The 12,569-nt window shown below is 33.8% G+C and overlaps 1 protein-coding gene across 2 annotated transcripts in view; it reads right to left on the bottom strand.

Moving 5' to 3' along the window:
• Window positions 1-12,569, bottom strand: part of LOC150101245 (serine/threonine-protein kinase STK11-like) — a 305,719-nt gene that overhangs the window by 97,553 nt on the left and 195,597 nt on the right. For both annotated transcript variants that reach the window (XM_090401375.1, XM_090401376.1), the window contains exon 6: window positions 5,847-5,904. In XM_090401375.1, the coding sequence (XP_090257501.1) occupies window positions 5,847-5,904 (58 nt within the window). The remainder of the gene's footprint in view (window positions 1-5,846; window positions 5,905-12,569) is intronic.

Below are 12,569 nucleotides of genomic sequence, written 5' to 3'. Positions count from 1 at the left end.
TATCAACTATGTCGATTACCAAAAGGTGCAAGAAATTCTGCTATGTCATTCCAGTCTTTAATGAATTCTGTCTTATCAGATATGTTGGGAAGTGGAGTCATCTGTTTTCAGGATGATCTTCTAATTTATTCAAGGGATATAGATAGCCATTGTAAAATCCTATGGAATGTCTTAAAAGAGATTAGATGAGGCAAATCTATCTTTAAAGTGCTCTAAATGCCAATTTTTCTTAAAAGAAGTTGAGTATTTAGGTCATAAAATCAGTAGCAAAGGAATTATGCCAACTCAGTCAAATGTAGAAGGCATATTATCAGCTAAACCTCCTAAAACAGTTAGACAAGTTCGCAGATTTATTGGCATGTTAAATTTCTATAGGAAATTTATTCCAAATTGTTCACAGCTACTGAGACCCATAGTGTGTTTGACAAGGAAAGGTTTTAAATTCGATTGGGGTGAGGTTCAACAAGAAGCATTTGACAAACTAAAACTGGCATTGACTAAAGCTCCAGTTCTCATTTATCCTAAGTTTGGTGAAGTATTTTATCTTTCTGCTGATGCTTCAAATGATTGCATTGTTGCTGTACTAGAACAAAAAGAAGGAGAAGATTTTAAGCCAGTAGCTTTTATAAGTAGAAAATTATTGGGTCCAGAATTGAATTATTCAACCATAGAGAAGGAAGCACTAGCAATAATTTTTCCATTGAGAAAATTTAGATATTTATTGTTAGGACAACCTATTCAAATAAGATCTGATCACCAGCCTCTATCATTCCTAAGTACTATGAAGAATAAAAATCAATGTATGATTAGATGGGCACTGGAACTGCAGGAATATAATATTGATGTTGCTTATATTCCAGGAAAAAGAAATATAGTTGCTGATTACTTATCTAGATCTCTAGAATATGATGATGATGATGATGATGATGAATCGTCTAGGAATAACCATTTTAATCAAGATGAGAAAAAATCTAAAATTCATGTTATTCATAAGGTGGATAAAGAATTAAGTTCTCAGAAAACTAGGCAGTATATAAATTGTTTTAGAAAGTATAAGTCATTTGTACCAGGTGATTTAGTATTGTTAAATGATAAATCTAGTATAAAAAGAGTTGGGAAATTAGGAAGGAAAGCTTTAGGTCCATATAGAATTTTAGACAAATTTTCTCCTGTGAATTTTAGGATTCAAGATGTCAAAAATCCTAGTAAAATTTTAAATGTACACTCTGATAGGTTAAAAAGGTACTTTTTAGGGAGTAGAAATTTAGTTACATTAGGAGATAGTATGAATAAAATATTGAAAGATGAGCATAGTTTTCCTAGTACTAATTGTGCATCTCATTCACAATCAAATAGTAAAAAAGGGAATAGTTTTAAAGCTCATAATTCAAATATGCAGCAAAGGAGAAAATTTAATTTGGGTAAAACAAAATCTAATGCAGGAAATTTTAGAAATATCAGGGTACATAATTCAGATAATGTACAATGTAAGGATGATGATGATCAAATTGACTCTAACATGGATGAAATTATAGCAGAATATCATAGGTAAGTTAATATAGAGTTAAATAACACAGAGGAATGTGAAAATACCTCTAATTTAGTTAGTAAAGATAAGGAATCTCAGAAACTTGTAGAATCTGATTCTGATAGTGATGATTCTGTAGATTTAAGGCATAATTCAAATAACTTAAGTGAGATATTTGAAAAGTACAGAAATGAAATTTGTAAGTATAGTAAATTAGAAGATGTAAATTCTGAATCATCTCTAGCATCAGGTGATTCTGAAACTAGTGATTTCAAAAGTGTAAATAATGATGAGCAAGAATCACGTTATTTTTTAAGATCTAGGAATAAGCATTAAAAGTTTTGTTTAGATATAAGTTAAATATTTATTTAAAATTTTTTTTTTAAAAAAATTTTCAGAGAAAGATGAAACTGATATAAAAATAATCATAATTAAAATTCTGAATATTTTTACGTATTGTTTATGTTAGTATGTTTATTAGTTTTGTTTTCATAACACGCATTGTCGGCACTTGCGATGTGCTCGTTATGGAAATTGTTTTGTTAAAAGTGATATGTAAAGTTAAAAATTTAATGTACTTAACGGATTTGAATAGTTGTATTACTTTAAACAAATTTATTATGGTTTGAAATATTAAGTTTTGTGTTTTATGAGGACATTCTCTTGTCGCTAACGGAGACAGCATGTCAGCCATTATTTATGCTTAACTTTCTCACTTGCCACTTTCGTGGAGTGCGCATGCTCGCCGAGAAGTTTGATGAGTGATTGACAGCTGACAAGAAAGTGTTCGGTATCTGGGTAACGGCTGTAAACAAGATATCGTTCGGAAGGAATTTAGAATACAGGCCGGCAGATTTTTTAGGTTCAGAGGAACTTAAGTTTTATTGTGACAGTCGGAAGAAAATTAATAGTATATTCCGAAAAAGGAATTGTGGAACTATTAAGTTTTAATGTGGAATAAGTATGTGGATAAATAAAAGAGAAATATTGCTATAAATCGTTTTAAAAGGAATATTGGAGGAAACACTGATTGAAAGATTTATAGTATATTCCGAAAAGGGAATCGTAGAACTGTAAGTGAATTTTTTTATTGGAAGAGTTAAGACTGTCATTAAGCATTTAGTGAATAAAAGAAGAATTTGCTATTTACGTTCTAAAGTAATGTTCGAGAAAACTCTGATCAGGAAGTTTCATCTGTATTAAGGACGCCAGATCTGACTATTATTTCTACTAAAAAGAGACAGAATTAAGTCAGGAAGATTTTTATGTGTGCTACATGAGTGATGAAAAAGGATCCTGTAAAATGAAGAATAGAGTCATTATTTTCTGAAAAGGGCCTTGACAGAGAGAGAAACAGTCTATGAACATTTTGTCATTTTGAAAACAAAGTGTTTAGTCTTAAGTGTAAGTTTATTTTAAAATGGCCTTGGATCCAATTAATTTGTAGTTATAGTTATGTAATATTGTGTGAAGTGTATATATATTGTTTTAGTTTTATTAAATGTGTTTATTTTGTATTTGGTGTTGAGTCGGTGATTAATTGGATTCTGAAAGAAAGAGTTAAGATCATTGCACCAATTGGAGTGAACCCTTGTGCACATAATAAAATATAGGTACACTCGGAATAAAAAAATAATTGTTAGAAACAGAGATCATCTCTATGGTAGGATTAAATATTAAGATAAATATGGATATCCTCAATATAAAAATCCACCAATTATTAACACTTCCCTATATCGTTAATATATAAAATCATACTTTAATTGAATTTTGACATTCAGCTTAAAGTATGTCAAAGTAAATAAAACACATACACACACACACACACTTGTATTTTTATTTATTTTTTTTTTTACATAATCTGGAAACCCTGCTGTCTTGCATGGGTGATGAAATTCATCTACCACCTAAAGACAACCACATACATCCATGTCCAGAGTGAGATTCAAGCCTGCAGACAAATGCAGTTCAGAGAATGCTTAGAATCCAATTAGGAGAGTTCTGCTAATTATGATTCCCATGTCACATGCTCACACCAACTGATATCCTACAAACAGCGTTTCAGTTTTCAACATATATTAGCATGAGTGCCATTCTACAAAACTGATAGTCATGATTTCTCATCCCTTCAATGGAATAAACACATGTGGCATTTGGTTAATATCCATTTAAAATCCAACTGAACCAGCTCCTTCTGTTTGATTCCATCATCTATTATTCTCTGAAACAATCTTCTTCACTTGATAATTACTATCCAGTTATTCATAAACACAGCACTCAAGGTCTGCAACTTCTTGTGTGTATGATTAACACTGATATACAGAATATAAAATATCTGATATGCCTCTTCATGTGAATTTTTCAAAGCAGGTCAGATGCAATGCGATTCCATAACTTGAGTGCTGATAAAATCTTTTTAAGTTTAATATATATTTATTTTTAAAATTAATAATCAAAATATATATCAGCATGGTTTGCCTAAGTGGATAGTGTATACCTGTTTTCCAACCAACAGACTGTGTGTATGAATGCTGTCATGAGCAGAGATAGCTGTGAATATCTTTAGGTGGGGAATGAATTTCATGATCTGATGATCTTCATTAGGCATGACCTGTCCTGCTTAATGGAAGCATAACTTTGATGGTGTAGTAAATGCCATCCTCTCAGTATAAGTGAAATTTCAGCAGATACTATCTTGCACTCTCATGTGGACAAGACATGCCCTCAACCCCATGCAAGGCTTTAGATTACCTGTATTCAAAACTGGACAAGTGAAAAGCTCACTGTTTCATAAAACAACACGTTATAATAAGCAATACTCATCTTGTGATCATTAGAAAGCAACACCACTACTTATAGTGATGGTGGTGTGTTGGTTTCTGTTTTATTTATGGTAACGATAACCACGTTTTGTATTTAAGGAGTCCTCTGACTCTCCAGGTATATAAACATAACTGTCTGGTAGGATAGATAATCTGGAAACCTGCTTCAGAGATCAAGCATGGGACTTTTAAAAAGCCACCTCAGGCATCCAATAACCAGAGCAGTGGAATCATACCAGTCAATGAAAATCATTCATAAAACAAGGTGGGGAAACTAACAGAAGTAGAGGAGATGAGAGATCTAGCAGTAATGGTGGACAAGGACCTGAAATTCAGGGGCCACATTGCACAAGTTGTGAAGACATCACATCGAATAATGGCAATGATGTGGAGAACCCAGACATGCAGAAATAGAGAGGTTATGATTCCATTGTATAAGACCTTGATCAGGCCTCATATGGGTTATTATGCACAGATTTGGCTGCTGGGTTTTCTTGGTGACGAGGATATGTTGGAAAGGATACAGAGAAGATTCACAAAGGTAGTCAGTGGTCTTTGGAATGTGGAGTACGATGACAGATTGAGAGATTGTAAGTTGCAGAGCCTCGTGAATAGGAATTGTGAATAGATATTACATTATATGCAATAGTGAGTACCTCCCACAAAGAGGGGGGGGGGATATCATTGAGACATATAAGCTGGTCAGGGGTTGTTATCAGGTAGACATGGAAGAGATTTTTCATAGAATTGGAGAGGGGAGTAGAACAAGAGGCCATTGCTGGAAAATGTATATGGAGGGTGCGAGCAAAGGAGTGAGAAGCAGGTTCTTTGTATGGAGGGTGGTTGGTGAGTGGAATGCATCACCAGAGTGTTGTGAATATGGACACATTGAATCAGTTTAAGATGCGGTTGGATGAGCATTACATACAATAGTGAGTACCTCCCACGATAAGTCTCTGACTCCATGGAGGTTGGGTGTTGATAATCATAATAATAAACATCGATTCCATTTCTACGGCAGGACCGGAACTTATGACCTACTGGAGAGTCGAAATACTATCCACTTGACCAACTGGACTATGAAAAATAAAATAAACTGCAATAATAATAATAATAAATTAAAAAATAAATAAAAATAATACATCTTTAACATTTCATGAAAAATTAAAAATCACAAATAAAATGACAAATTTGTCATGAAGGTGTATTTGCAATTTCCCAAATGTTTAGGATTCCTTCCTTCAAAGCAACATAATCAATTTCGATAAACAGCTGTATTACACAGAAAAATTTCATATTAAAAAAATGCAATTTTTTTTTTTTTTTGATAAATTCACATGGAGACAAATTTTTGGTATTTTTTAAAGATAAAAAATGTTTAATTTTCAATGATGAAATTGCTTTACAGAATACACTGAAAATTTCCATTGGACAGCCTGTGTATTGAAAGTTAATCACCAGTAGGATAGTGTATTTAAATAATTAAATAAACTTACTCATGTTCCCTGATTTGCTGAAGTGTTAGCCTATCTTTTGGATCCTTTTGAAGCATTCCTTTAAAAAAAAGTGCTGATATAAATAATATTTATTCCTTAATATCAATAAATTTGATTGATATACAATTTCAGTTTTCACAATATTACAGGCATCAAGCTCAACATTTAGATCCCACCCTGTAATTAAATAAATACTTTGCAATTATAATTGATGTTTTAACAATCTGGTGTTAACTCATAGGACAACTGTCACCCCCCCCCCCCCCGTCATTGTAACTTCAGGTTGATTTAGATAATTCAAAATTAAGATAATAGAAGAGGGGTGCTTAAGGGTCAAACTGAGAGGAGACCTCCACAATAGCATTCAAAGGAATGCGGAAAACCGACCAGGGCTTCTGACCTAATGTCCAATCCTCACCTTCTCGTGGTGCACCCTGTTGGGTATCTACCTGGACAATGAACGAACGCGAATGAGCTGGTAATTTGGGACTTAGCCGACCAAATTATATTCTTATTGGTTTAAACCAAAATACAAAATGATGGTACAACATGACAAAATTTTATGGCAGCTGGGGAGTCGCCCGGCTAAGCAAGGCCCGCGTTGTTTTTGCCAGGAAACCAGGGCAAATAGCGAAAAGTCAGCTACTGGAACAAATCTAAAAACACAGCCCAACTCAACATCACCAGAGTTAAAAATTAGTACTATCAACACAAGAAGTCTGAATGGCAAAAAAATTGAACTAGCTGAGGAAATAGATAAGTATCAGATCAATATAATAGGGGGTGACTGAAACAAAAAAGATAAAACTAGCAAGATCTTTCTGAGCAATAAATACAAAATGCTATATTCAGTCAATGACAATCAAGGAAAAGAAGGAGTGGCCATAGTATTCAACACAAAATATGAGGCTAATCTTATTGAATGGCAGGCAATCTCAAGTAGAATGATGTGGGCAAATATCAGAATGGAAATTGGACAATGAAACTTATTTGTGCCTATGGTCTCACAGAAGGTTCTACTAAGGTAGAAGTGGAAGAATTTTTTAAAGCTTTAGAGAAAGACTGACACAATGAAAAAGGAAAAGTTGGTCCTTGTTGGGGATCTAAATAGTAGAGAAGGAAATGATTGTCAAACATAGAAAAATATTTTGGGAAAATTTGGAGAAAAGAGCAAAGCTAATAATAATGGTAAATACCTTTTGGCTTTCTGCTCAGGACATGGACTGGTTATTACTAACACCATGTTCCACATAAAAATGTCCCCAAATTCACATGGAGAGAAGAGGCAAGGAATAAGAAAAGTCTCATTGACTATGTTATTGTTGATGGTGATGTTTTCTCCCTGGTGTCTAGGATGTCTAGGACACCAGAGTGTGCAGAGGATTTGAAACTGGAAGTGATAACTATTTAGTCTTGAGCAGGATAAAATTGAATTTCATACTGAAAAGAATAACATGTAAGAAAGTTTTAAAGTGAATAAAAGTTGAGCAGCTCTCAGATGTGAACTGTAGACTAAAATACACAAAGATTAATGAACAAAAAATGAAAGAGTTTGAGAACAGGAACCAAACCTTGGAGATTCAATGGCAAGCCTTGAAGAAAACCCTGATTGATTCAGCCACAGAAGCATGTGGTGAGGTTGTCTGCAAGGATAGAAAAATCAGAACTCCATGGTGGACCCAGAAAATTAAAGAGGCAGTGAAGGAAAAGAAGAAAGCATATCAAAAGTTGCTGGCAAATAAGTCAGCTTGTACTCTTAGAGAATACAGAGACAAACGTAAGAAAGCGAAACACTGTGTAAAACTAGCTAAACAAAAGTCATGGGAAGACTTGGGTAAAAACATAGAAAATATATATCAAGAAGGTGGCAAGATATTCTGAAGGTTGTTGAAGAAGCTCAGAAATGGAGAAAAGCATGCTGTATAAGGAATTAGAGATGACAAAGGTGACATGAAAACAGGAAAAAAAGATATCCTTAAAGTATGGAGTAATTACTTTGAAAAACTAAATGAAACAAGCAGTGATAGTACAGTGGTAAAAACACTCAACAGGCATACAGTTAGGAATACACATCCATACTTGAAGTAGAAAAAGCCATCAAAGGCTTGAAACGTGGAAAGGCAGCAGGAGTAGATGATATTCAACCAGACATGCTGAAGTATGGTGATATAGAAGTCTTACATTAGTTGCACTGCATAGTTCAGAAGGCCTGGACAGAGCAGACGAATTCCCAATGATTGGAGTAGAGCTCTCATAGTACCCATATATAAAAAGGTAAATAAAACTGAATATGAGAATTACAGAGGTATTTCCCTACTGAGTGTTCCTGGTAAGATTTATGCAAGCATACTTGAGAAATGGTTGAGAAGAATTGTGGAAGAAAAGCTTGGTGAAGAACAAGCTGGATTCAGGCCAAATAGAGGCTGTCGGGATCAGACTTTCACTTTACAACAAATAGTTGAGAAATCATTTGAATATAAGAAGGATCTGTATTTCAAGATTTTTATCTGTATTAACAAGGTTCCAAGAGAGAAACTATTCAAAATGCTACAATTATATGGTGTTAATGGGGCATTATATCAAGCAACACTTAGTCTTTATTTGAGTTGTAAGTCAGCAGTTAGAATCGAAGGAGGTACAGGAAGGTGGTTTAATGTTAAATCTGGTGTCAGGGGATAATGTATAAGGATGTACATTATCCCGTCTGTTATTCATTATCTATATGGATCACATTATGAAGTAAAGTGGTATTAAACATGATATCAAAATTGTCAAAGTCTGAAAGATTCTCTGATTAAATTGAATAACTGTTGTAATAGATATGGTATGAAGGTCAGCAATAAAAAGACAAAGACAATGAAAATAGGCAGAATCGTTGAAAATGTCAACTGCATTGTGAACGGAGAACCCGTGGAACAAGTAAAACATTTCAGCTACTTAGGCACAATTTTTAGTGAAGATGATAAATTAAATATGGAAACAGACAACAGAATCAACAAAGCTAGTATGGAAGGAAGTGAATTGAATAAATTCATATCGAACAAGAGAGAAATTAGTCAGAACACTAAATTAGCTATATACAAGACAGTGTTCAAACCAGTTTTAACTTATGGATCTAAAAGCTGGGTCAGAAGTAAAACACTCCACCAAAGACTAGAGACCGCAGATATGAAAGTCCAGAGAAAGATTAGAGGTGTGAACAGATGCCATCAATGGCAATATCATATTAAAAATGAGGATATTAGGAAAGAACTTGACATTGTCAGCATCCAGGAATGCGTTAACAGAGCTAATCTCAGGTGGTATACTAACTGAAAGAGAATGGGTGAGGAAAGATTAGCAAAACAAGTATTCTCTTCCAGGTTTGCAGGAAAACGACGAAGAGGAAGAACAAGATATATTTGGATTGATATGGTACAAAGTGCCTTAGACGACAGAAAGATAAGATCTGATAATGTTGGAGTCTTGACAGGTAACAGACTGATTTGGAGAAAAATTGTTAGGAACTTAGTAATGATGTAAATTTTTCATGTAGTACTATCATACCCTGTACACCCCTTGAGGGTAGATGGCAGGAATTTGATGATTATAATAGATGTTCCTAGAATTTAAGTATTTATTTTTTTTTATATGAATCCTACCCACAAATGGTTGTTAAACCTATTGTATTTTAGTAATTCAGGGGGATTTATATGTTTGCTAATTCACAAATCTTGTACTGGAAGGCTTCAAACATGGAACCCAATTCAACCCGATAATAAATAACTGGTAAATAATTTTAAGCTTAAATAACTTTAAGCACCGATAATAAATAGGACATTGGTAGTGGTCTTACACTGGTAAATGAAACTAGTCTAGTGTTATGTGTCCCTTTGTTCATATGTCCATAGTTGTTTGTGTCGTTACAGATGCACCTTACTGTTTTCAGACCAAGTGGTAAGTAAATTTACAAAGGTTCAATATACAATTGGTGCAATGATTTAATTATTTTTAGGATCCAGGAAATGAGTGACTGAAGACCAAATAAATAAAATATATTTAACACAACTAAAACTATACACATGGTATTTAAAATTAAATTAATAACTATAAAACTATTTAAATCCAAGGTCTTCTAAATAAAACTATACATTTGAGATATTTGGAGGATAAAGTCATTCACTAACCAACCCATTCTATTATTGGTACATATACTTAATCAGTCTACCAGACAGTACGTTTTTTTATTTTTTTTTATAACAAATTTCTACAAACACAAATGTTCATTACAGAGTTCTTTATCAGACCTTTTCTCAAAATATAAAACTTTTCCTTTGTCTCCTTAATTTTTATTGGACTATGCAGTGCTTCCTTACTGTTCATATATTGTTCCATTCATCCTTGCTATAAATATTGCCTGAAAAGGCAATTTCATTGCAAGAAGTACAAATCAGAAATTCTTTACCAGCGAAAACCAGTTTATTTTATTACTTTATAAATTAGAATGTATCAAGGTAGAGTTCTTTATTAATGCCACTTTACAGTCTCAGATTTCTCTAATTCCATCAGAGAAAATAATTCATCAGTATCACTGGTGTCCTTGATCAAGACAGAAAAATTTTCCATTTAGTGCATCGTGGAACTTTGAAAAAGAACGTCCATTGCCACACCCAGGGGCAAAGGGGATGGCAACTGGTTGGCAGTTTGATGGTTGACTTCTATTATTCTTTTTTGGAATAGGATGGATATGAGATTGCTTCCATGCATTGGAATAAGTACCACACATGTATAGTAGATTGTAGAGACAATGCAGGACAGGTGTTAATTCTGGAGCATAATGTTTGAAAACAATAGGAGAGATGCCATCAGGATCAGAAGACTTTCTAGTACCCAAGTTTTTTTGTAGTTTCCTGATTTCTTTTTGTCAAAAAACTAAAGGAGGCATACAGTGCTTGGATTCTGGTATGGCAGGAGTTTCTTTTTCCTTCATCATTAATGCAGGAGTTTGAGGAAAAGAGTGATGCAAGTAGGTGAGCTTTATCTTTGGGTGAAATAACAGTGGTGCCATCAAGATGAGAGAGGAGTGGAAGTGCAGGAGACCAGAAGTTGCATCCAACGGTCTTAGCGAGGGACCAGAAGGCATAACTTCTATTTGGACAGGAGGCAAGCTTTTTGCTGATGGATGGTCTTTATGAAATTAGATTAGATTTGGATATATTGATAGCTGATTTGCATATATTGTGTGCTTTGATGTAGAGTATGAAGCTGGAGTTCTCGAAGGAAGCTACTTGTAATACGCTAAATCTTTTCTTAGATTCATCCAATTCAAATTCAACTGAATTGGAGATGAAATTCTTCATGCCAGTGAGAATAATTTCTGTAACCTGTTCACAGCATATATTACGGTCAGAAGAGCAAAAACAATGGTCAGACTAAGTAAAGGGGGAGTAGAGATTCCAGAGGTCATCCCAGTTTGCTCTTTTGTAGTGCCAGAGGATGAAAGGCTGGGAGTGTGTGTGGGGTGGGGGATATTCTACAAGAGAACAGACCTGTATAAGATTGTGATCAAAGTTGCCAAGATGAGTGGCGATCTGTATGGTGTCTCTGGAAGGAGAAATGGTCAAAAAAGAGATCCAGAGTATTTGGAGAGTGAAGTCAAAGTGCAAAAGGGCTGTATTCTTAGACCGCTGCGTTCAACTTCATGTTAATGACACTGAGGAAATTAAGGAAAATATCCTACTGTTTACTGAAGATAATCAGTGTTATAGATTGACAAGGGGCCCCTAATACAAAATAGAATTCCAGAACAGGATCTTGAATAGGCTGATGCTATGGATAAACAATAACAGTTAAAATTTCCATTGCTTGTTATATTCATATTATGTTAATTACTGTAAAAAATCATGTAAAAGGGATTTACTTAAATAAATAAATTACTAGTTGGCTACGAGACTACTGTGTATTATGCTTCTTCAGAGTGGGAAAAAACACAAATAAAAAGCAGAATTTTATAAAGAGATTTCTAAATAAATAAGAGTTCATTATTTTTTATGTGGTTTTTAATAATTAACAAAATAATAACAGTGTCAGTTTATCACACTGGGTTGACAAAATGAGACTTGATTATAATAAGGCTACAAGACCTGGAGGTGATGATAGACAAAGAAATTAAGTTCAGGGACTATGCTGCATAAGTCTGTATAAATAGAGCATGGTAATCTGTGAATAAACTTCACAGATTACCATGCTGTTATGAACACAAGGAAGTCAACACTGTACATTAATTGATATAGTCTGGTGGTAAGACTTGTATGCTGGCTAATTCATAACTGTATTATTTAAGGAGATTACAATGTAGACTAATATTAACCAAAATAAATTTAATGAATACTTTCAATATTTCAGCAAAGCCAAACTGCCATCATCAGGGAACAAAATATAATAAGATATATGCATGCAGGCATTACACAAAGTAATGAAGATGATGTGGGTTAACTGAAAGTAGGCCTAAAGTTATTATTAGTTGATTTAAATAATTTTTCTCAAGTATAAGGTGATATTATGGGAATATAATGATAGTGAGTGGAAAATTCATACAATTCAATGAGCACTGTGTTATGTTCCCATAATGTATACATATATATCATGACATAGAGTAAACAAAGGGTCTGATGCCCCATTCTTCTTCAAAGAAAGATTGTAAATCTCCATTGCTGGAGATTTCTGCCTCCATGAAAATCTCTT

This window comes from Typopeltis vanoorti, chromosome 12, assembly GCF_054136105.1.
Source record: "Typopeltis vanoorti isolate ZY-2024b chromosome 12, IOZ_Tvanoo_1.0, whole genome shotgun sequence".
NCBI lineage: Eukaryota > Metazoa > Arthropoda > Arachnida > Uropygi > Thelyphonidae > Typopeltis > Typopeltis vanoorti.
This window is presented reverse-complemented; position numbering and strand designations above follow the sequence as displayed.